This window comes from Sceloporus undulatus, chromosome 2 (genome assembly GCF_019175285.1).
Source record: "Sceloporus undulatus isolate JIND9_A2432 ecotype Alabama chromosome 2, SceUnd_v1.1, whole genome shotgun sequence".
Classification (NCBI taxonomy): domain Eukaryota; kingdom Metazoa; phylum Chordata; class Lepidosauria; order Squamata; family Phrynosomatidae; genus Sceloporus; species Sceloporus undulatus.
The window spans coordinates 186,316,457-186,342,615 of record NC_056523.1 but is presented as its reverse complement, the minus strand read 5'-3'; the positions used below and the strand labels follow the sequence as shown (position 1 = coordinate 186,342,615).

At 42.5% G+C, this 26,159-nt stretch overlaps 1 protein-coding gene across 1 annotated transcript in view; it reads right to left on the bottom strand.

Annotated features, from left to right (window-relative positions):
- Nucleotides 1-25,804, bottom strand: part of MBD1 (methyl-CpG binding domain protein 1) — an 82,939-nt gene extending 57,135 nt beyond the window's left edge. The window contains exons 1-3 of the mRNA XM_042447625.1: nt 25,761-25,804; nt 25,123-25,518; nt 11,852-11,937 (exon numbers count right to left, since the gene is read on the bottom strand). Of these exons, the coding sequence (XP_042303559.1) occupies nt 11,852-11,937; nt 25,123-25,518; nt 25,761-25,804 (526 nt within the window). The remainder of the gene's footprint in view (nt 1-11,851; nt 11,938-25,122; nt 25,519-25,760) is intronic.
- Between the last annotated feature and the right edge of the window lie 355 nt (nt 25,805-26,159).

Sequence of the window (26,159 nt, the reverse complement as noted above, 5' to 3'; positions counted from 1 at the left end):
ATGACCGCAGAGGATCTTAACAAGTTCAGTCTAGACAATGAGTACATAGCAAATAGCAAAAGAGTTCCTATACCTTAGATCACACATAGATCAGAACAGGGAGTGCAAACAGGAAATCAGAAGAAGACTAAGAAGGGGAAAGGCAACGATGAAAGAACTAGAAATGGTCCCAAAGATTCTGATTTTTTTTTAAAAATTCTTTGGTGAACGAAGTACAGCCTTCCTAAATACAGTATCAGCTCAAGACCTCAGGTCCACTCTATAATGTGAAATAAAAGTCATAGGCTGGTACCAAATATGATATGGCATACTGGGGAAAATGGTAAACCAGTAAGAGAAAACAGTATGAGACATCCATAGAAAATAGTACGGCAATAGAATAGGATAGAAAATGTCTGCTTGTCTCTGCCTGCCCTTTGCTATAGTTCTTCAAGATATAAATATGAGAGTGGGTGAAGAGTAGAAGGTCCTCTCATGGCATCGAGCTTCTTGTCACCCCATCCACAGGTAGGAATGGAGAAAGCCTAGACTGGGCAGCATCAACAATGGTGGAATTACGTTTCAGATGTTGTCCTAGAAGAGAAATGGCTGAATCATCTGCCCTGTAGAGTTTAGAACTTGGAAGGGGATTCCCTTCAGTCAACCAAGACTGAATGATCTGACCAAGATACAGAAGCACTGGTAAAGCCACAGGAGTGGTTGCTTCCAATTGGATACACTGGGAAATCGGATCCTCAAACCAACTTGTTGAATTTCATTTTGTTAGCTTTGGCCCAGCTTTCTAGTTATTCAGGTCATTTTGAATTTTGATCCTGGCCTCTGGAGTATTAGCTATTCCTCCTAATTTGGTGCCATCTGCAAATTTGATAAGTATGCCCCCAATTTTGTCCTCCAAGTCATTGGTAAAGATGTTGAATAGCATTGGCCCCAGGACAGAGCCCTGTGGGACCCCACTGGTCACTTCTGTCCAGGATCAACCAATTACAAATCCATGTAACAGTTACCTTGTCTAGCCCACATTCTACTAGCTTGTTTGCAAGAATGTCATGGGGAACTTTGTCAAAGGCCTTACTGAAATCAAGCTATACTATATCCACAGCATTCCCTTCATCTATTAAGCTGGTAATTTTATCAAAGAAAGAGATCAGATTTGTCTGGCATGACTTGTTTCTCTGAAACCCATGTTGACTCTTTGTGATTATGGCATTGCCTTCTAGATGTTCACAGACTCTTTGTTTAATTATCTGCTCTAGAATATTTCCTGGTATTGATATCAGACTAACTGGACGATAATTGTTGGGATCCTCTTTTTTTCCCTTTTTGAAGATGGGGATAACGTTTGCCCTCCTCCAGTCTGCTGGGACTTCTGTTCTCCAGGCGTTCTCAAAGATTATTGCCAATGGCTCTGATATTACATTCGCCAGTTCTTTTAATACCCTTGGATGTAGTTCATCTAGTCCTAGAGACTTAAATTCATTTAGATTAACAAGGTATTCCTGAACTATCTCTTTACTTATTCTGTGCTGAAATTCCCCTATTCTGTCTTCTGTTCCATTTTCCTCAGGTTGAGCACCCTTTTCCTTTTCTGAGAAGACTGAGGCAAAGAACAGGTTGCTCACCTGTAAATGTGTTTCTTCGAGTGGTCATCTGCGAATTCACACAAATGGGTTTATTCTGCGCCTGCGCAGCAATCCTCGGAAACTTCTAGAATCTCTAGGCAGAAAGCAATGTATCTTTCTGCAACTTTTTGGCGGTAGCTCCGCCCACCCATATATAAGGCCCCTGGTGGCCCGCTCCTCTTCAGTTCCGAATGAGACGCTAATCAGCGCGGCAACAAGCGTTGTCAAATGAGCAGACACTGAGGGGATGGATGGGCGGGTTTGTGTGAATTCGCAGATGACCACTCGAAGAAACACAGTTACAGGTGAGCAACCTGTTCTTCTTCTTCGTGGTCTCTGCGAATCACACAAATGGGTTTAGACTAGCGAGCTATAGTCAGTGGAGGAGGGAGTGTCAATAACCAATAAAACACATAATCAATAAAGTATGTAAACCAAACAACAGTGTTATTTATTAACAGTGCAACAGGTCTATTGTATGGCAGAGAGTAACACAGCCCTCCCAAAGGCTGCATCGTGCCTGGCCCTTGCATCCAGCCTGTAGTGTCTAATGAATGTCAATGGCTGGGACCAGACAGCTGCCTTACACACATCCTCAAGGGGTATCCCCGCCAAAAAGGCTGAGGATGCAGCTACCGCCCTAGTTGCATGGGCTCTAACCCGACCTGGTAGAGGCTTTCCAGCCAGTTCATAGCAGAGGTGGATGGTGCTGGCCACCCACTTGGAGAACCTCTGCGGTGACACCGGCAGCCCCTTCTTGGCTTCGGAGTAGCACACAAAAAGTCTCTCCGAACGCCTGGAAGCAGATGTCCTGTTCAGATAAAACGCCAGTGCCCTGCGGACATCCAGGGCATGAAGCTGACGCTCAGAGTCTGTGGTCGGATTAGGAGCCAGAGTCGGCGAAACAATGTCCTGGTTGATGTGAAAGGCAGACACCACCTTTGGCAAAAAAGTGATGTCTGTACGGAGCACCACCTTGTCCTTGTGGAAACGGAGGAAGGGATGGTCCATCCTCAAGGCACACAATTCACCAGCTCGGCGGGCTGACGTGATGGCTATCAGGAAAGCCGTTTTCCAAGTCAGGAGTCTTAGGTCCGTGGTAGCTAAGGGCTCGAAGGGCTTGGAAACCAAGTGTGCCAGGACGGTGTCTAGACTCCACTGTGGCGTAGGGTCTAGAATCGGTGGGTGTAAATTATTGAAACCCTTAAGGAACCTCTTTATGAAAGGGTCCCCAAAGAGAGAAGGTTTGTCCTGAAACAGGTAATGAGATGAAATAGCAGACCGGTAGCACTTGATAGAACTCAAGGAGACACCTGCACCTGCTAAAGTCATGAGGAAGTCCAGGACTACAGGGATGGAGACACAGGATGGTGGTCCTTTGTTTGTAAAAAGGTTAGGAACCTATCCCATTTGTAGGCATAGGACCTCTGTGTGGACGGTCGCTGTGCTGCCTTGATGATGTTCTGTACACCGGATGGAAGTGTCCTCAGGATCGAATCCTCCATGCTACCAATGGGAGAGATTGCATCTCGGGATGGTGGACTTGCCCGCCGTGGAGCGAGAGCAGGTCGGGCCGGTATTCCAGGCGGAGATGGTGCTGTGCTCGTTGTAGAAGCGGAGCAAACCAAGGCTGTCTGGGCCACCACGGAGTTATCAGGATTGCGTCCGAGTGGTCGGCCGACATCTTTGAGAGGACCCATGTGATCAGAGGAAACGGAGGAAAGACGTACAGGAGGCCTTGAGTCCATTTGAGCTGGAAGGCGTCCCCTTCCGATCTTGGGTCTCTGTACCGTGAGCAAAATCTCGTGGTGTGGGTGTTTAGCCGGGAGACAAACAGGTCAAGGAGGGGGGTTCCCCAATGGTTGAAGAGTTGGGTCGCAACCTCTGGATGTAGCCTCCACTCGTGGCAAGTGGAGGATGACCTGCTGAGTTGGTCTGCAAGGTCGTTCTGGTCGCCGGGCAGATGGATGCATTGTAGCAGGATCTTGTGACTTATGCACCATTCCCAGATGCGGATGGTGACTGACAGCAGAATCCTCGACTTTGTACCTCCCTGTTTGTTGAGGTAGTACATGACGGTGGTGTTGTCGGTGAGAAGGAGCACCACTCTGCCTGCGAGGACCGACTGAAAGGCTCTGAGAGCTTTTTCGACGGCAAGCATCTCCAGAACGTTGATGTGAAAGGTAGCTTCTGCTGGTGACCATTTGTCCTTTATTGTGAGGTCCCGAGTGTGGGCGCCCCATCCTTGGAGGGAGGCATCCGTGGTCAGAGAGAGGTCTGGCTGAGGGGGTAAAAACGGCATCCCGACACAGACGTTGTCGGATTGGAGCCACCATCGTAAGGACTTCTGTACCGTTCTCGGGATGGTGAGCAGCTTGGTAGGCGTGTCTTGGACGGGGTCGAACACGGAGAGGAACCAAGATTGAATGGGCCTGAGGCGCAGTCTGGCCCAGGGTGTGACGAAGGTGGTGGATGCCAGGTGTCCCATGGCAATCTGCACTGCATGGGCCTGAAGGCGCCTTTGGCGAAGGCAGGGCTGCAGGGATGCACAGAGGGTTTGGAACCTTGTCTCTGGAAGGTATGCCCTCATCTGAACAGAGTCCAGCATTGTTCCTATAAAGTCTATTCGCTTGGTAGGAGCCAGGTTGGACTTGTCGAGGTTGACCTGTAGTCCCAGTTCTTGCAATAGGGACAGGGCAAATTCCAGTTGCTTGAGAAGAGTGTCCTTTGAGGATGCTGTGAAGAGCCAGTCGTCTAGGTATGGGAAGACTGTTATTCCCCTTTGACGCAGGTATGCCACCACAGGTGCCATGCACTTGGTGAAAACCCTTGGGGCTGTTGAAAGGCCGAAGGGAAGGACCTTGTACTGATAGGCCTGGTGGCCGACAGCGAAGGCAAGGAACCTGCGGTGGTCCTCCAGGATCGCGATGTGGAAATAGGCATCCTTCAGATCCAGCGTCGCGAACCAGTAGCCCTCCTGTAGGAGTGGTAAGATAGAAGCAAGGGTTACCATCCTGAACTTCTTATAAACAATAAAGTCATTGAGGGCCCGAAGATCCATTATGGGTCTGAAGCCAGAGTCTTTCTTCGGTACAGTGAAGTACCTGGAAAAAAAAGTAGCGCTTGAACTCACAGGGGGGAACGGGTTCAATAGCGCCTTTGTCTAGAAGAGTGCGCACTTCGTCGAGAAGGGTGTCCGAGGGGACAGTTGAAATAAAAGCTCCAGTTGGTGGGAGCTCAGAGAACTCTAGGGCATAGCCCCTGCTGACGATGTTAAGTGCCCAAGAGTCCATAGTAATGGCGGCCCAGGTGTTAAAGAAGGGGCTCAATCTGTTGGAGGTGACGAGGTGCGCGGGGGCACATCAGAATCTTTTCTTTCCTCTTCCATCTTTCTTCCTGTAACCCTGCTGGTATCTGGGTTGGGAAGACTGGCGCTTGTCAGCTGGTGGGGCAGGTGACCGAGAGGACCGGCCTTGAGGCTGAGAGTCCTGGTGATAGGGACGGTCTTGGGACTGGAAGCGGTACTGGCCACCTGGGTGCCAAGGGCGCTGACTAGGGTACCTCTGGCGTGAGAACTTGGACGCAGTGGATGACATACCGTGCTTTCTGGCCGCGGTCTTCATCCTATAACGGAAGCTGAGCTTCTCATCTGTGTCCCGGTGGAACAAGCCCGAGTTGTCAAAGGGCATGTCCTCTATCGCTGCCTTGGCTTGCAGAGTGAGATCCGAAGATCGAAGCCATGCATAGTGTCGGAGAGCTATGGAACCAGAGTGGATCTTCGACGCGCAGTCAGTCGAGTGTCTGGCGGAGATGATCTGCTGTCCGGCTATCAGGTGGATCTCATTCCTGAGTGCAGACATCATGTGCCTTCTGTCATCTGGCAGGTCGGCGATGGTAGGGTCCATCTTTTCCACGAGGTACTGCACGTAAGCTCCCATGCAGGCCGCGTAGTTGGCCACCTTTAAGTCCAGGGCCGCTGAGGCATAAAACTTCTTGGCCAATCCGTCCAGCTTCTTACTGTCCTTGTCAATTGGAGAAGAAGAGGACTTTGGAGCAAAGGTGGACTGGGCTCCTTCCACTATAGCAGAGTTCAGCTTAGGGTGGTTGGAGAGCCAAGATGGAGCAGGAGTGACCTGATAGAGGTTCTCGATCCTACGGGACGTGGACGGGATGGTGGCCGGTGCGTCCCATGAACGCTTAGCAATCTTCTCCAGTGACGGCAGATATGCTAAGGCCGGTGGAGCAGGTGCGGAGCCGTGGATCCTCCTTTCCACGGGATCGAGGGCGTCGTCTTCTGGATGGGCCACTTCTAGTTTCAGGGCATCTGCCATCCGGATAACCCTGACAGCGAAGGACCTAACGTCATCCGTGAGCGACGGGACTGCTGGTCCCTCCGGGACAAACGGAGCATCGTCTTCATCAGAGGGTGGTGATGCGGAGCGAGGGGACCTAGACCTGGACCTTGAGGGCGATCTACTGCGCCTTCTAGGCGAAGGGTCGGTGATGCCCAAGTCATCTAACCCGTGGAAAGTACCAGTCTGGTGATGGTCCCGTGGGTGGGCATGGATGTTGCGTTGCAGGCGGGATGGTTCCACAGGGATCAGGTACTGTCCCGTGCGGTGATCGAACACCAGGTCCGGAAAGGCGTCGAACAAGTCTTGGTCGCGCTCAGTGGAGTTTGGACGGCCTGATCTCAAGGCAGCGTCCGCCTCTGCTCCCAGTGCGGCTCGATCCTTCCTTGGGGGTGAGTGAGGACGCTCTCTATCCCGTGGTGGGACTTGTGGCCTTGCCTCAGGGGAAGGAGAACGGGTTCTGATCCTCTGGGGAGACAAGGGGGCATCAGAGTCGTGGAGCTCCCCTTCAGACTCGGAGTCCACATCCACAATCTGTAGGGCGTCCGCCGGTGCAGACAGATGGCTAGCGAGCAAGACCCTGGGCTCGAGAGGCACCATCCGGGAGGCAATCGGTACAGGAGTCAGGGTCTTCGCCGACTCGGTGACTGGAGATGTAGACGGTACCGGCCTCGACTCGGGCGGAGGCACTGAGACCGTGCTCGGAGGTCCCTTGCGACGGTTCTTAGCGGGTGGCGATGACGAGCGAGTCCGCTTCTTGTCCGCATGTTTGTCCCCTTTTCTGTTGGGGGCTTTGGGGGCATCCGTATCCCCAGAAGCTCCAGAGCCGCCAGGCTGGCTCAAGACCTTTTCATAGAGCGCGGCCTTGAGTGTCCGGTCCCTATTTTTGAGGGCCTGGGCAGACATCGCCTTACAGTGAGGGCAGTTGCCCGGGATGTGAGACTCCCCCAGGCAGAGGACACATCTCTCGTGGCCATCGGCCCTGGGGATTTTCACCCCGCACTTAGTGCACTGCTTGAACGAGGCCACGGTAAGCAAGTCCGTTACCTGTCCGTATGTCAAGCCGTAAAATCAGAGGAAGTCAAGCCGAAAAGGAGAGTCCGAAGAATGGTCAATTAAAGGTCCGAAGGTCAAGCCGAGATTCCAATATGAAGAGCAAGCAGTAACGCTAGCTAAGTTCCTTGAGCTGCTTAGCGCGGCGGAATGAAGGAACTGAAGAGGAGCGGGCCACCAGGGGCCTTATATATGGGTGGGCAGTTGCAGAAAAATACATTGCTTTCTGCCTAGAGATTCTAGAAGTTTCCGAGGATTGCTGCGCAGGCGCAGAATAAACCCATTTGTGTGATTTGCAGATACCACAAAGAAGAAGGTGTTGAGTAATTCTGCCTTTTCTCTGTCTTCTGTTAGCATTTTGCCATCTTCTCCACGTAGTGGCCCTACCATTTCCTTTTTCTTCCTTTTGCTGCGGACATATCCAAAAAAAGCCCTTTTTATTGTTTTTAACCTCTCTAGTAAGCCTGAGTTCATTATGCGCTTTAGCTTTTCTGACTTTACCTCTACACATGCTCGCTATTTGTTTGAATTCTTCTTTGGTGATTTCCCCATTTTTCCATTTCTTATACATGTTCTGTTTAAAACTTAGCTCAGTTGAAAGTTCCTGGTTTCTTGAAACACCTCCCATTTTTCTTTCTCAATGGAACTGTTTGAAATTGTGCCTTCAGTATCTCCCTTTTCAGAAATTCCCATCTGTCCTGAACTCCCTTCTCTTTTAGTATTTCTGACCACAGGATCACCCTCAATACATCTCTAAGTTTACTGAAATCCGCTCTCCTAAAGTATAGAATGCGTGTTTGACTATGCCTGATTTCTCCTTTCCACTGTATAACAAACTCCAGGAGAACATGATCACTTCCACCTAATGATCCCACCACTTGCACCCCATTAACCAAGTCATCCTTGTTGGTTAGGATCAGATCCAAAATAGCTGACTCCCTTGTTGCCTCTTCCACCTTTTGGGCAATGAAATTGTCTTCGAGGCAAGTGAAGAATTTGCTAGACCTTGAGGATTTGGCTGAGTTTGAATTCCAGCAAATATCAGGATAGCTGAAGTCACCCATCACTACTACATTTCTCCTTTCTGAGTGTGTAGTCATTTGTTCTAAAAAGGCGTCATCAAATTCCTCCATCTGACTGGGGGGTCTGTAGTAGACCTCTCCAAGCACCTCCACAGCATATGAACATTCTATAAAGAGACAGAATGCAACCAAGTGCTGGATGCAGTTTGAGTACACAGCAAACACCCAAACAATGTTAAGATTTCTCCAATGACATACGCAGCTGTGGGTAAAACAATATCCTGGTTAAGATGAAATTGAGACAAAACTTTGGGTAAAAAGGAGCTCTCTGGCTGTAAGGCCACCTTGTCATGGTAAAAAATCAGAAACAATTTGTCACACTGAAGGGCAGTGAGTTCCAATGCCCTCCTTGCCAAAGTGATAGCCACCGGGAAGGATACTTTCAAGGTAAGCAAATGCTCATCCAAAGAGGCCACAGGTATGTAATGATGTTGGGTCAATTGAGAGCAAACTAAGCACAGTGAACAAGACAGAGTGGGAGGTTCCACTAGAGGGTAAAGCTGAGCTAGGCCCTTTAGAAACTTCTTGACTACAGCATCTGAAAACCAAATCCAAGCTGCTAATGACAACAGATGGTGAGCTACAATCACAGTGGACCTGTTAAGCAAACCTTCAGCAAATAAAAAGAAAGACTCTCTTTTCTGAGATGAAGAAGAAAAAGAAGAACTGTAGACACACATACAGGAGAAGTGGATTCTGATGTAGAAACTGCAAAAGAAAATAATCTTCATTTATATGCATATGAGGGCTTAGCTGTGTCCTTACTAGAAGTAGCTAAAATAGAAAAAAGCAGACAGAACGTGATGCTCCAACCAAAAATCCAACTATGCATCCAATTTTAGTGGGGGGAGGGAGTGGGAATCTGGAGTCTAGTGTACTTTTATCTATCGTTTCTGTACCTTTGATTTTATTGTGGTTTTTTTTTTCTTTTTTATATGCTGTTACCCGCCATGATCCAACACAAGGAGAGGCGGGTTATATTATTATTATTGTTGTTGTTGTTGGGAAGATGCAATATTAAATAGAGTAGGAGGATCCAGAGGAGGTGGCACAGCTACCTGGGAGGTTGAAGCTGTCAGCACCAAAAACACTGAGACATTACAGCTTGGCTAATAGAAGATCAAACCTTCTTTTTCTTCTTCTTCTTCTTCATAATTGGCATTCTAAATCATCTTGGGTTTTAGACTGTTTATCCGGAGATTCCAGTTTCTTCTGATGAAACTTCGCTTGTGTTTTACCAGAGCCCTCAGCTGGAACTCCACTTGGTACAGCTAGTATCAAAGAAGGTTCGGTTGGAGCACTGTTTGATACTGAAGTCAATTCCATCATCAGGGCACCAGACTTCAACACCAAAGAAGATGTCAATATGGAACTTGGTTTAGGCTTCTTCGGTCTAGAGACTGGAATGGCAGCCAAGAGAGGTTGAAGCCATAGAGACTAAGGAAAAGCAAGATGAACCAAGAAAAAAAGGGTGAGGGGTGGAAAGGACAATTAACCACAGAGTTAAAAGAAGATTTGTTTTAGTGGTAGACGAAATAAGTATGGAGGAAAGATGAAAAAAGAAAAATAGCCAAAAGAAAAAGAATGAAGTACTGCTCTGTAAGAGAACAGAGAAATCACTCTATCAGCAGACAAAGAGAAGGGGATGGTAATGTGGCGGGGGCTGGGACATGTGCAGTAACAAAAGGGGGCAGGGTATTCTCGCCAAGCGACTCAGTCCAGAATATTCCTTAGGGATTATCTGTACAGGCACAAACTTCTTTGTGTAAAGCACAGAAGCCATGATGGAGAACCATGTCTACCTCTCAACAACAGCCTCCATCTTGGCATCTATTTCTGGGTTATACAGAACTGGCTTCAAATTTTGGGAAGCATTGGCCATTAAGTACCTCTAAAACAGTGGTTCCCAACCTGGGGGTTGGGACCCCTTTGGGGGTCGAATTACAGTTTCACAGGGGCCCTAGGGACCCCCCTCCAAGCGCCACTTCCCAAACAAAGGGCCTCCAAGCTAAGCTCATTAAAGCAGCAGCCACCTCCAGGCCCCTCAGGTACTTAGCAACTGCCCACAGCATCCCATTTCCTTCCTCTCTCAGGAACATAGAGCTCTGCAAAAAGGAAGAGAGACAACACAGCCAAAGAGTTCCATTTCACTTTAAACCACTACCTGGGGCTTTCTGGAAAGATTTCTTCAGAGGGGGCTGGCCATTGCCATCCTCTGAGGCTGTTTTTGTGATTAATCACTATGCTTTACTTATGTTCAATTTGTAACAATGAAAATATGATTCATAACAGTAGCAAAATTAAAGTTATGAAGTAGCAACAAAAATAATTTTATGGTTGGGGGTCACCATAACATGAGGAACCATATTAAAGGGTCACAGCATTAGAAAGGTGGGAACCACTGCTCTAAAATACTAAATATTTAGCTAGTTGGTTCTAATTGTTTCACATATTTTTAAAGATTCTAGATGGCTTGTTAATTGCTAATTTATGGTATTATTTTGACTGTATGTCTCTACAATGCATGGCAGAACAGACTAAACAGTTCTCAAACATACATTTGATAATATTTCATTTGATAATATTTCTCTAATACACTGTGCATTTTATGGAACTTATTTGTAAGTTGCTAATTAACATTTGTCACAACCTGCAACCAGGATGTAAAAGAAGAACAAAAGAGAAATCCCATACATAGCTTTGTTAAATCCCATTCAAAGGCATTTATCAAACAGGTTTCTAGCACATTATTTTTTGTGTTTAAAAACAAGCCTGCTAACCATGCTTTTGGAATGAAGCAAAGGCTATTGTTGCTTTGATTCAGACGGGGCTGAACATAGTCAACATCACCAATATTACATTAAAGTATAAAAACCATTTTTGGCAGGGAATTCAACTTCCTGAGAATCTGATTTATTTTAAATGCTCATGGCAGCAAGGATACCACCAGTATTTGGGGCAGTGGCTGAATGAAGTCTTTGTAGTGAAAGGAGTGATTAGGCAAAGCTTCCAGTGGCTAAGTTCTTGTTTGATCTAAAAGAGCGGAGCAGAGCCCAAGAGGAGCTATAACATGCTGCTCAAAAGTGACAGGAGTGAAAACGAGAGCATGTAAATGTTTCAAGTATGGTTCAGCTCAGCTGTATTTTTAACTAGCAGACTCCTGTTCCTAGTAGGTAAGGCAGAACACAGATCTCCTTAGACATTATATGTTTTACCATGAGCTCAGAAACTATATTTTTGCACCACAGCTCTCAGAATCCCCCAATTTTTCTCTTATGAGGTAAAGAAGAAGCTCCTTAAAGAGAACTGTCCAACATTAAGTGTTCAAGGAGAGCTGTGGGGAGGGTGACAAGAAAAAGAGTCAGGATGTAAGTCAGAAATGTGCAACTTCTACAGGCTCAGGAACCATTTCTGCCATCCTACTGGCCCTCTGTAGGTGAACCTTTCATTCTCAACCTCTGGGAGGAAAAAAATCCAGAAGTATCCCCTAGAAACAGGAGGGCATAATTTGCCTTCTAAATGTATTCTTGGCCCTAGCCTGGGGTAGCAAAAAGAAATTTGTAAAGCAAATGGTGTCCTCTCACAATTTATAACATGAGGGACTAATTTCTTCCAAGATCACAAATTCAATGGGTTCTAAGGGTAGCACACTTCATTCATCCCAATGTAGACAGTGGCAGAAACAAACACCTGGAATACAGGAAATGAATACAACAAACTCTAGTCTTGCCACTCCCATACCAACCTCTGCAGTCTGGGCAGAGCCACCGGCAGCGTCTTTGAGATGGAAGCATCACTCCTGGGAATTGACCCTGACAGCTGGCACAGCAACTGGAAGAGAGCAAGAGAGTTAAGAATTACAGGCCCATAATTCAGCAAAAGCATCTTCGGCCATAGAAGTTTGCCATTTAGTTGCTGTGACTGAGCCAGTAGACTTAATTCTATGTGATAATTACTAGTACTCTTATATGGCTCTATTCCTTTGAAGAACAGATCATCTCTGGACTGAATTACTCAGGATTTAAGATCATGGAAAGCTTTGCTTATGGTTCCCTAGAGCAGCCTGTTGAGGTATCACATAAGGCAGGGACTTCCTGCTGATGGTCCTCCAGTTCTGGAACCCCTTTGAGATTTTGATCAGACCTCACACTGGTGACATTCAGGCATGCACTAGACATGTATTTTTCAGGCAAGGCCAAGTGTTTCCACTGCTTTACTGCTTATTTTTATTGCATCATCATCATCATCATCATCATCATCATTATTATTATTATTATTATTTATATAGTGCTGTAGATTTACACTTTACTGTTTCATTGCTTGCTTTCAGTGTTCAGTTTTTTGGATTTCATTGTGATTTGAGATTCTGGAACAGTGAATTTGTATGTGCTTTTATGCAAACTGTTAGCAGCTTTTGTGAGGAAAGGAAAAATATAAGCAAACAAAATCTGTGTATCTTGCCCAAGGAAGTCAGGAACAGTAATAACATAGTGTAATGCTTCATGCAGCAGTTTCTGCCACAATCCTTAGTCTTCCTTGTCACCACCATTCGCTAAAGTCTTTATTAAGCAACAATGTTTATTAAATAAAGAAATGAATTGAAAAGATTAAATATGAAGGAAGTGAGACCAAATAACTAGGATCAAATCAGCTTAGTTTTTCCTCGTTTCTGAGATAACCATACTACGAGTGCCCCATTTGTCAGACCATACCCCATGCTAAAACTTGAACATCTTCACTAGGATTCCCAACATTGGCTTGAGAACAACATTTAAGGCTCTGAATTCACTCAAATTCCACAAATCTGTTTTACTAGAAAGAAGTATGTCAAACCTTATTACAGGCAGCCCTCTGCATTCATGGCTTCCTTATCTACAGATTCAACCATCCACAGCTTGGAAATATTTTTAAAGTATGTAAATTCCAAAAAGCAAACTTTGATTTTGCTATTTTAAACACCATTTATTTTGCCATTGCATTTAATGGAACTTGAGCATCTATGCATTTTGGCATCCGGGGGGGGGGGGGGGGGGGGGGGCTGGAACCAAACCCCAGTGGATACCAAGTGCCTACTATATTTAAAAACTGGGTGTTTTTTACTCTGATTGCCAGCTAAATAATTATACGGACAGGTTAAAGGATCAAATATATATGGGCATAGTCTCTCACTAGCAATCAGTTGATAGGTTGGGCAAGCAGTGAAAGACACAAGTGGCTACTCAGGTTCTAATCTGAGCCTTCCTTTTCGCAAACCTAGCCTAAACCTAACAAGTCCAAATGGAGGGAAGGCTGCACATCACACCAGTGTACAAAGAAAATGCCAGGGTTTGGTTTTTTTGTTTGTTTGTTTGTTTGTTTTGGGGGGGGGTAAACATGATTACTGTCAAGCAAAATTCCTGACACATTTCAAATCTTGACAGTTGGGGAAAGTTTTTTTAAGTCTAATGCTGAAAGTTAAATTATACACTATTTCATATTACGCTGTAGCAGACTCAGTTGGAAAAGACAAAATCTGTGTGATGGAAAAGTGCAAAAACAATGATGCTTTGCATTTGTTATTCCCTGTTACTGGGACAATTCATCTACTTCCTCAACCTAGTACACTCCAGATGTGCTGGACTGTTATCACCCAGCATTCAATGCAGGCATGGCCCCTGGGAACTGATAGACGTTCTAAAGATCCAATGGGCTGGAGCCCATCAGAAGCAATACTAGAAACAAACCAAGTCAACATGCTATAAAATGAGGAGCTGGCTTAGGTTCTTCTCTAGAACAAGAGTTTGTTAGTAACCTAAGACTTGTAGCCTGAGCAAGTCAACCTCAGCGTACCTTCTAGGCTGGTCAAAACACCGTAATAATCATGGGCAGAAATAAAGTAAATTGGTTGCATGGTAAAAAGAGACCCATTAGACTTTTTAAAAAATGAAATCATCAAGATTCCTTTATTACTGATAACCAAGAAGTTAGATAATGGTCCCAAGACACTGTGGGCCTCTTCTTCAAGCTGATGTTAATAGTCAAAGGCAGGTGGGGGTTAGGGCATGGTAGAAAATACCAAACGTGAAGCACTGCATAATTTCAGAAATGCCAGGAGATATTTTTCCATGAAACTGCATGTATGGGATGAGATGATGGTATGTGTGCAGGAAGGGGCCCATGTTGTAAGTTGCTACTGGACCCCTTAAAAGGATGCTTGGCCCTGCGTGCACTAAACAGGACGATGAAACCTGGAGGAGAAAAAAAGAACAGAAGAGGTATCCTGGCACACCTCCAAACAGGGAAGAAGAACATTCATGTATTTTAAAGAAGACATCCAAATCCACCAATTAGATGTCCGGCAATCTTCTACTCCAATGGTGAGGGAAGTTTTATCTGTATGTGGCCTCCAGGACGTCATTTTGTAGTGAATAAAGTCCCTCCTGCCAAGAGATCTGCAAACCCCCCAGGGACCCCAGATTAACTTTTTTGGCCAAAATGTTCACCAAAAATGACTTTTAAAAAATCCAAACTGCCACAAAATACAGCACTTGGGTCCCTTTGCCCTCCCCCTGCTCCCCACAACCCACAAACACCCGCCATCAAAACAAATCCTCAAAATCAGCTGTATTTCAGCTGATTTCTAGAAACAGAAGTGCTGCAACATTCCAGACATGCTGAGAGAAACATGTGGTGGGGGGGGAGAGAGAATTGCCTTGTTTCCCCTCTGCAGTTGCCCACCCATTCCAGTTCCATCAGGCTGATTATTTTTCTTAAGAGTCATTGATTTGAGGTCTTCCAGCCTTCGGATTGCATGTTTCTGCAAGGCAAGAGGCTATGCTTGCGGCAGCAGTGCTGCTGGTATGGTCTACCATGTCAGAGAGGTATTTGCTGAAAAGTGAGACTAAATGTGCAAAACAGCTGCTGGGCAGCAGCAGTGGAGTGGGGTGTGACACTGGTGGAGGATCTCTCAGAGACAACAGCAGTGGCACGATAGGTAAGACTTGTTAGTATTGTGCAGAAGGAGGCACGGTAAACCCTTTTGAATGTCTTTTATTATGCAAAATGTATTTTACCTATGATGAGACAATCCAAAAAGAAACAAGAGATAGTGCCAGAAGATGAAACCTACAGGTCGGAGAGCACTCAACAAGCTACTGGGGTACAGCAGAGGACAACTACAAGTAGCACTGTGATTAATGACACAAATAGATTCAAGCAGAAAGGATGTTCAGCTGCTCAGAGGTGAAAGGAAAGTTCAAAGCTGCACAACACATATTATAGGAACACAGAATGTGAGAAGCATGAATCAGGGGAAGGTAGATAGTAAAACAAGAAATCAATGTACAAGGATTGCAATACTTGGGAGTAAGCAAGCTAAAGTGAACAGGAATGGGACATTTTGAATCAGTTAAACTGCACAGTGTTTTGCTCAGGAAATGAAATTCTAAGAAGAAATGGGGTGGCATTGACAGTGAGGACAGCTGTAGCAAAAGCAGTCAAAGGGTATAATGCAAAAGTCTGACTGAATCATGCCTATACTCCATTACAGAGGCAGAAGAATAAGAAATTGAAAGATTAGATGCTGGAGTCCAGGAGGAAATTGATCACACATGAAAACAGGACTTGATTTTAATCACAGCTGATTGGAATGTAAAAAAGGAAACAGAGTAGAACCACAGATTGCAGGAAAATTTGGCCAAGGATCAAGAAATGAAGCAGGGCAGTGACTGATTGGATTTCGTAAGACCAACAGTTCGTTCATTGCAAACACATTCTTTTTTTAATTAATTATTTATTCATTTTAAGATAAACAATCTAATTCACAACCAAACCAAAAATGAAAAAAGAAAAATACATGTACATATATAACTAAAACTAAACTAAACTAATACATAATACATAATCCTAATACATAATACTAAAACACTAAATGCTAAAACGCAAAAGGGATGTGACCCACCCCCAGCCAGACTTTAATGAGAAAAAAAGCAAAAAGAAAGAAAAAATACCTTATTCTACTATTACAGTTCCAACTGTACAATCCTATTAAAATTTCTAGTAACCATGACCACAAATTATTACATCATTAGATTTCTTATTGCTCAAAAAGTCCATAAATGGTTTCCAGTCTTTCAAAAAAAAATAATCTTCAATTGGCTCGTCCACTAAAATCCATGTTAATTTGGTAACTTGGACTAATGCAGAGTGCATGTACACTGTAGAAATAATGCAGTTTGACACCAGAATCCTGGTAGATTTGTAGCTTTGTGAGGCACCAGCACTCTTATAGAGAAGGCTAAAGTTCTTGTAAAACTATAAATCCCAAGGTTCCACAGGATGGAGATACAGCATTTAAAGTGGTGCCAAACTGCATTATTTCTACCGTGGAGTTGCACCGTCTGCAACCTTAACAATCCATCATCGGTGCTTAAGTTCGTTCCAAGTTTGAGCAAATAATGTTCTTGCTGATGTTATCATATATCGGAGAAGTCGTCCATATTTACTGACCAATTTTCTATCCATAATACAAGTAAAACATTTCTGGAAAGATCACAAAATTTACCTTTCAATTATTTTGAATTAGCATGTAAATCTTAGATCAATAACGTTTCACTTTCTTACAAGTACACCACATATGCAAATAGAGCCTTCCTTATCATGACAACCCCAGCAATGGTTTGAGATGTTCTTAGACATTTTCAACAACTTAACTGGGGTTAAATACCATCTATACATCCTCTAATACATATTTTCTTTTAAGCTGCGGCTCATAAAGTTTATGTATTTGGACCACATTTTTCTCCATCCATCCATTTGAACATTATATCCAAAAAATTCTACCAACCTTATCATAAACTCTTTTACAGATTCATCTTCTGTCTCTAGTTTCAAAAGGCATCTATATACTTTTTTAATTAAATGGTCATCATCCTTACACAATTCTAAATAAAAAATCATTTTTACAGTCTCTATAGCTAAATCTCTCTTATCTTGTTTAAATCTTTCCCTAAGTTGCAAAAAAAGTAAATCAATTAATATATTTGCCTTGTTCAAGTAATGTCTCTCTTGATTTAAGTACCCAGCTGTCATGGTCAATATACAAATGATCATCATAAAACAACCATTTCCAATTTGTAACCCATTATTTCATAAAGAAGGCTTCCTGCAGTGAGGTAGCTAACATTATACTGGGAGAACATTTCTGCTTATGACTTGTATAAGAGCATTTCTAATACAACAGTTTTGAAATTCAGGATGTGCCTTAATCTTATTATATGAAAAGAAAACCATGCCTCAAGTTTTAAATCATGGTCTTCCAAGTTCCAGAAATCTCTCATCTCTGAGCACAATCCAGTCCTTAAACCAAACAAAACAGTAGACCTCAAAGTACAATCTAATACAGTGCATCTGTGTCATATGCGGGCACATTATATGCTGCTTTCAGCATAATGTGCCCGCATATGACAAATGTTTTGTATGGCATATGCTGAAAGCAGCGCCGGAAGAAGCGTCACCAAATGCCAGGAGTAATGGCACACATGCCTGTGGCTTGTGCACACCACGAGCATGAGCCCCATTACTTCTAACTGGGCTCAAGCATACACGGAATTTCTTTTATGTGGAGGGGGGGTTGGATCCCCCACGCAAAAGAAGGGACCACTGTATTACGAATCTGGAAATGTCTTTGTGAAACTGCATAAAGGGTATTTCATTCCTTGATTGGAGATAAAATAAATGTCTTGGCAAGACCTTTCCTTCTATTACTGCAAATCTCCCCAAAAGCTATCAATTTAACTTTCCTCTCTTTTCCAGATCTTTTTAAATTTATTTCCAGCTTTTATCATAATTACTCTGAAAAAAAATTAACTGTTCATTATGATTTTAATTCGCAAGTATTTAATCCCATTTTTCCCACTTTAAAATTAGAAGGAGCAATCAACTCATTGTCCTTTTCTGAGATCAAATTTTTAGTCAATAAATTTGTTTTATTACAGTTCCCTTTAAGCCTAGAACATGTCACAGGCAGCCTTTTTCCCCTAGAAGTCTTCACTGAATCCAATGGATTTTCTGTAATTATTACAAGATCATCTGCATAAGTCCTCAATTTATACTGTTACTTTTTTTATCTTCACTCCATGTATTCTGTCATTTTATCTGATGTCTTTTAGGAAAATATCCAATGCCAAGATAAAAAGCAAAGGCGAGAGAGGACATCCTGTCGAGTTCTCTTCAGTATATCAATTGATGTTGCATTTCCATTGATCAATATCTGGGCTTTCTGATCTGAATATACTGTTTTTATAGCCTGGATAATATTTCTCCTAAAATCCATTCTTTCCAATGCTTGAAATAGATAATTCCAAAAAACATTATCAATTTTTTTTTCCTGACGCCCCTCCAAAAAACTAAAAACAGCTTTTTTTTCTCATTATGATGTTCCAAATGTTCAATAATATTCAGAATAGTTCCTACATTACTCCTTGATTGTTTTTTTGGTCCTCGTGAATGTTCTGAGAAATGATTCCTCAATCAGTTTGCCAAAATGGTAGCATATATCATATCATTATTCTTTAGTAATTTAGAAACAGATGAGTCATTAACAAAGAATTATAGGCCTGTTTGTCTATAATTCATTAATGACTCATCTGTGTCTTGTTTGTGAACCACTGTAACGTAGACATTTCTACAAGAATATGGCACCTGTTCTTTTCCTAATTTTCCATTTTCAGTGGTTGAAGCAATTCTTGTATTTCATAAACTGCAGATAGTAGATCTGGAGCTTTCCAACCTTAGACTTTTTTATTGCCTCTGCAAGCTCCATCATTGTTACAGGTCCATTCAAACTACGCTTTTGTTCGATACATAATTTGTACAATTGGAGTCTGTCCATCTAGTCTTTCATACCTGAGCCTTTTTAATTGCTCTTCACATATAAGCCTCTATAGTATCTCTCAAATTATCTGTTACATAGTGATTTCCCTTCTTGATCTTTGTGACAGATTTCTTCATGTTTTCCTGTCTCAATGTATACGAGAGCCACTTCCTGGATTTATTTGCAAATACAACATTATTTTACATACAGTAGCCATCTGTATCTAGCCATTTTTCACCCAAGGATTCGAGGAGCCAAGGCTTGAAAATATTCAAAAAATATATACATTCCCAAAAGCAAGCCTTGGTTTTGCTATTTTATATAAAAGACATCGTTTTACTATGGCACTGTATTTAATGCAACTTGAGCATTCACAGATTTTACTATCCACCGGGGGTCCTGGAACCAAACCCCAGCATATACCAAGGACCCACTGTATAATAACTTGGCATTCATCTTTTGGACTGTGAACAATGAAAACCGTTATTGAAATAACCTAATCTTTTGTTGAGTCTCTTTATCAAACTACACCTTGATCTTCTGCTTTAAATTTTGAATCTCTTGCAGAAGGTTTGGTCTTTTTTAATCTTTCTTTTTTCAATCTGGAAGCATTCTATGATTCTATGTTTCATAAAATAACCTGTCATATGAGCTTTACATGCAACCCATACTATAGAAATGTCTGTGTCTTTTTACAATGAGCTCAAAAAGTCTTCAGTTCTTTTCTTCTTTTTTAACATTGCTGTAAAGTCTCCATTTGAACTGGATTTGCTCCACTTTCAAAATCATTGTTATGGGATTATAGTATGTAAAAGGTTTTGGCTAAATGCCCCCCCCAAAAAAAATTTGGCCATATTCTTAAAAATCCAAAATGTATCTATTCTTGAGAAGGATTCATAGTGACTTGAGAAAAAAGTATAGTCTCTGATGCCTGGCTGCAAATATTTCCAACCATCTATTAGTTCAAAGTGCTCTGTATATTTGAAAAAAGTAGCCTTCCCTGATCCTTCTTAATTCCTTTACTGAAAGAATTATGAATAACTCAGTTTCAATCCCCCATGCAGATCTGATTTTGCAAGTCCAATTCTACTGTTTTTCTTACTTTTCATAAAATGTTGATTTTTTTCATTATATAGGGCACAAATTCCCACCAAATGCATTATCTTGCCATTACAATTTGTTCCTGAAATTGCAAATCTGCCTTGTTCATTTTGAAATATCAACTTGGACAGTGGCATTTATTTATTTTTAAAAAAAGACTATTCGCAGTCTTTTATTCTTGTTTGCAAAGACAAATTCCAAGCCAATACTCTTATTCTGAAAAGGCATGCAACCACTCTTTCTTATGGGAGTCTGTTCTTGTTGTTGCTGCTGCTGCTGTTGTTGTTGTGTGCCTTCAAGTCATTTCCATCTTATGGCGACGCTATCACAGGGTTTTCTGGGGCTGAAAGTGTATGACCTGCCCAAGATCACCCAGTGGGTTTCCAAGGCCAAGCAGAGAATCGAACCCTGATCTCCAGAGTAGTATCCCAACATTCAAACCACTACAACATTTGAAAACAAACAATAGGTTTAGGGTTTTACTTTTAAAATAAAAAAAATTCCTCTTCTGGAGGAATTCAGTCCATTCACATTTCATGTAACTATTTTCAGATTCATTTTGATTATTTTATTAAGGGGCAAAATGGCAGATTGGAGCCGCCCCAGAGCTGCTCACTCCTGAGCCATAGTAAGCACACACCACGACCCCAATCTGCCCCATTGCCAGCCCAAATAAGGAGAGGAAAAGATCTGCTTCTTTTTTGGAGTGGTTTTGAAATGAAACCCCAGGTACAACCCCAGGGCAGCTTCTGGGCACTCCGGGGGCATGCATCATTAAAATGCAATGCCCTGGGAGCAGCTGGAACGCCCCCCCCCCCATAAAACCGCCCAGCGCAACTTCTAGGCATCTTGGGGGGGGGGCGTGCGCCATCAAAACATCACACCCCAAGCCACCTGAAAGCCAGCTTTTCCCAGGCTGTCTGTTCAGCCCCTAAATTAACTTGCTTTATTTATTTATTTTTTAATTCTTATTTCTTCTTAAAATCTGTTAACTTTTAAATGTCTTCTTCTGGGGTCTCCACCTTCTATTTCTTGGCCATATCACAAAATCTCTCCAGATAATTGTCTGTGTAGGTAGTTATCAACCTCCTGGGACTATCCACTGAAAAGTATGTATTTTTTTTCCTAAGGAACTCTACCAAAAACATGTATTCTTTACATTTTCTTAATATTCTTTCCAGCATTTATTTAAAAGTAATTATTTATTTCTCATTTATTTTAAACTTTTTCTTAAAATGTACTCTCAGTACATCATGGCTGATGCTTTTCTGTGTAAAATTAGATGATCACACCTCTAAGCAATTTTTTCCTCTGTGCATTGGCAAAATTATGCCTATATAATGCGTCAGTAATTTCATCCATTTTTTCAAAAGGAATATTTGTAGGATCTGCCAAATAATTTAAAACTTCCTGTCTCAAACGCATCAGCTGCTCTGGAACTCCTTTTAATCTGATTTGTGTTTGATTTAGCTTTAAATCAATCATCATCCTCCTCCTATCTTGGGATCTTTCTGAATCCAATCATAACAGATTCCCTTTGCATTATCAGAGATCTCCTGCTCATGTTTCCCAGCATAACTGTTAAGTCTTTAACAAGGGCAGTAAACTTCTTAAATTGCTTCTCAGCAGTCTCTTTTTAAATGGTGTATTTCTGTTGAGATCTCTGATTTTAATTCATCAAGTTTCTTTACTATATTCTGTATTTTCTAAATTCACATTGTTTTCCATCATTTTTTATTCCAATCCACAATCTGATTAGAGATTTCATTTATTGACAAATGGAGTCTTGCAAACACAAGTTCAGACTCCTCTCTATATGATTTTCTGGTAGCTATTTCCACACCTATTATGGCATGTTACAAAATACTTTCTAACTGTGTTCCAATACCAGCAAGAGTCCTTAATTCCCTTTTTCCACTTTTCTCAAAAGACCTCCAGACAATCTTTTAGCTGCTACTTAAGCCTTAAAGATGTTAGGTTTAGTTCTATTTTTCTGTCCAACATTGCCATTTAATGTATCCTTCAATTTGATATTTATATATAGAGAGAGCTAGCTAGCTAGCTAGCTAGCTTGTCTGTCCCTTCAGAAGGTACTTTTGGTTTCCTTATATTTTGATAATTGTGGCTGGACTTCACTTATTTACAATGCAAATTATTGTACTTACTGAGACTTGATAAATCTCCAACCAGGCAAGGGGTTTCTCATTTCCTGTTCAACATAGGGCATCAGGTGTCCCATTAAACATGTTATTTAAAATCTTGATTTGAGAAGCTTCTATCTCACTGGCCTTGTGAGTCCTTTTCAGCTCTGTCACATGGGATGTTGTCAATTCCCTAGCAAATGTCCAACACCCCCAGGCTTGACAGCTCAGGGGTTTATCTAGGAGGCTGTGATTGTGCCCTTTTGGGATACTTATATCTTTAAACAGTTAGTATATGACAGTGTTTGTTTTATTGCTTTGTCTTTGATTATATATGTCTGGTGTTCTGCCTGTTGGGGAAAAGGACATTATAAATAAACATTATTGTTGTTGTTATAGATAATAAATCCGGCAGAGTTGAGACAGCACACAGATCATGCTGCTAATGATCAGCCATCTTGGCCAAAGTCCTGCTGCACATTCCTCAAGCAACCCAAGAGGCAACTATGTACACCTGATGGCCAATATAGAAATACAGAAATTAAATAGACTATATAATTAAAAGCAGAAGATAGAGAAGCTCCATTCTCTCTGGAAAAACAAGAACAGGAGCAGATTGTGATACAAACCATGAACTGCTACTATAAAAAATGAGAGTAAAGCTAAAGAAGGATACTAAACCAACCATAGTGCCACACAATACAACCTGAAGAACATCCATGTAGAATTTAAAGACACTAAAAAATAAAGATTTGTACTATTAAACCTAATTGACCAAGAGTCAGAAAAGCTCTGGACTAAAACCAGGGAAACTGTCAGGGAAGAATGCAAAAAGACACTAACTGCAGCCAAAAAGAAAGGGAAGAATCAATGGATGACAGATGAAACACTTCAAGCAGCTAGGGACAGATGAGAAGCAAAAGTAAAAGGTGACAGTAATAAGTCAGGATATTAAATGCAATTGTGCAATGACATGTGCACAGGGACAAGGACAACTACTTTAATAATCAATGCAGAGAAATAGAAGATAACAACCAAGATCCAAGGACATTTTAAACTAATAGCGAGGATGCTCTACAACCAGCAGGAGAACACATTACATGACCAAGTACAAACAAAAGGCCAATGAAAACAGTACACAGAAGAACTATACAAAAGAAATGTAAGGATGACAGATTCATTCAAAGAAGAAACATTTAAAGATGAACCTCTAATTTTAGAAAGTGAAGTGAATGCTGCATACAAGCCACCTAGGAGAAATAAATAATCAGGAACCAATGGCATGGCGACAGAGCTGATCCAATCTACACAGACAGAATATACTCAAGCTCTAACTAAAATCTGTCAACAAAAATGGGAAACAAAAGAATGGGCCAGATTGGAAATGTGCAATATACATCCCATCAGCAAGAAAAGGGACACCAGGGATTGCAGTAACCACAGGATCATTGCACTGATCTCCCATGCAAGCAAGTGATGCTCAAAATGCCAGATGTCCAAGATGAAACGCCAGATATCTAAGCTGGATTCAGGAAAGACAGGCATACTAGGAGCCATATTGTTAACATACGTTACATAATGGAGTGTGCACCCAAGAATTTCAGGAGCAAATCAGCCAGTGCTTTAAAAATTGTAGCAAAACATTTGTGTATATAATCTAAAACTATGGATCACTAATGAAATAGGATGCCAGAACATATAACTGTCCTGATGTATAACCTGTATTCAGGACAAGAGGCTAGCTAGTATCAGGACAAAATAGGGAGAAAAGGCATGGTTTTCAATTGGCAAGGTGGTTAGGCAAGGCTGCATTTTATCACCCTATCCGGTTAACATGTACGCTGAACATATCAGACGCAAAGCAGTATTAGACTCAAAGGAAGGAGGCATGAAAACTGGAGAAAGCAACATCAACCATGTAAGATACACCATACTATTTGTAAGAAATAGCAAAGACTTAGAATGATTACAGAAGAAAATCAAGGAAGAAAGTACAAAGTCAGGTTTACAATTGAACATTAAGAAAACAAAAATATTGACTACATATTATTTACATAATTTAAGTACATGATCAAGACATTGAAACAGTACAAGATTTTCCATACCTTGGCTCAGTCATTCATCAGAATGGAGGCTAAGGAATCAGAAGGCTAGGACATGGAAGGAAAGTTAAGAAGGAACTAGACAAGATCCTGAACTGTAAAGATAGATCCTTGAATATTAAAGTTAGGATTGTCTATGCCATCGCATTCCCAATTTCTATGTAGGGCTGTGAAAGCTGGACAGTGAAGAAAGCTGATAGGAAGAAAATCAATGCATTTGAAATATGGTGCTGGAGAAGAGTTCTACAGATACCATGGACTGTTAATGAGACAAATAAGTGGTGTAGCGGTTTGAGCACTGGACTATGACTCTAGAGATCAAGGTTAGATTCCACATTGTACCAATGAAACCCATGGGGTGACCTTGGGGTAATCAACCCCCGAGAACACCATGAGAATTTCACTTTAGGGTCACCATAAGTCAGAAACAATTTAAAGGCACACATCAACAATAAAGAGCAAACCAACCCTGAACTCTCCCTAGAACCTAAGATGACTAAGACTGTCATACTTTGTATATATCATGGGAAGACATGACTCACTAGAAAGGACAATAATGTTTGCCAAGGTAGAACTCAGTTGAAAAAGAGGAAGACCACATTATAATGGATAGACTCAATCAAGAAAGCCACAGCCCTGAGTCTGCAAGACCTGAGCAGGGCTGCTGATGATAGGGTGACTTGGAGGTCTCACATTCATAGGGTCGCCATTTAAGTCGAAGTCGACTTGACGACAATTAACAACAACAAAGCCTTGACATAGAAGATTGTCCAAAAAAGTTGGCTATCTATTGCCGGAAAAGGGCTAGAGAGATGCTCACGCTATAGTTTCTTCCGGGTTGGTCTCTTGCGGTGTTCCATCTCCCAATTTCTCTGGAGCAGGGACAGGTGGGGTATGATTCTGGTGCTGTTCATTCTGGGGCTCTGGTTCTGGCTGATGTTCAGAAGCTGGAAGGTCTTGTTTCTCAGTTGGAATATCAGCAGGGGGTTCTTTCGGTAAATCCACCTCCAATTTTAGAGGTTTCTGATCTGGGCATTCAGGATCTGGAGGTTTGTCAAACACTTGCAAGTCAGGAGGCTTCTTGGGGGAGGGAGTGGCTGCTGTCTGAGATGGAAGATGCCTCTTGCTGTTCTTCTTGACCTGAGGAAGGGAGCAACCGGTAGCGCTGTCAACAACATGATGCACATAATGTGATTCCTGAAGTCCAGGTTCCTCACTTTAATGGGCTGGATTATTAGGCAAAAAGCTGCAACATTGGAAGAAGAACTGGAACACGAGAGTCGTTCTTTTCTTTTACCTCTCTGCAGTATTCAGACCATAGACAAAATCAACAGAGAAGTTCCACTGGTCTCCCTGGGCCAAGGGTGGGAACTGCATGCCCTCCAGATGTTCCTGAACTGCAACTCATAGCAGTTCTAGACAGAATAACTATTGGTGAAGAATGAATAGGTTGCTTACCTGTGACTGTGGCTCTTTGAGTGGTCATCTGTGCCCTCACACATTAGGGTGCAAAACCCTAATATGTGAGGCACAGAGACTACAAAGAAGAAGCTGGACTGCAACAACATCTGGAAGAGCATATAATTCCCACCCCTGCCCTATCTGCTAGCATGCAGTAGAGAGGGTAGATGCAGCACAGATGAGAGACATTCTCTCCTTTCCAACTGTTTTCCACTTAATTAGAATCTCAGTCTCAGTGAAACCACTTAGCAGGCCATACAATATTTCCTCTCACCTTGTTGCTTTTATTGTGCTTTACCTGGGAGAAAGACACAATTACTTCCAGACAGACTACATGTCATTGCTATTCCTCACCCTCAACACTATGCACAAGGCACTGACAGTTGCTCATCATGG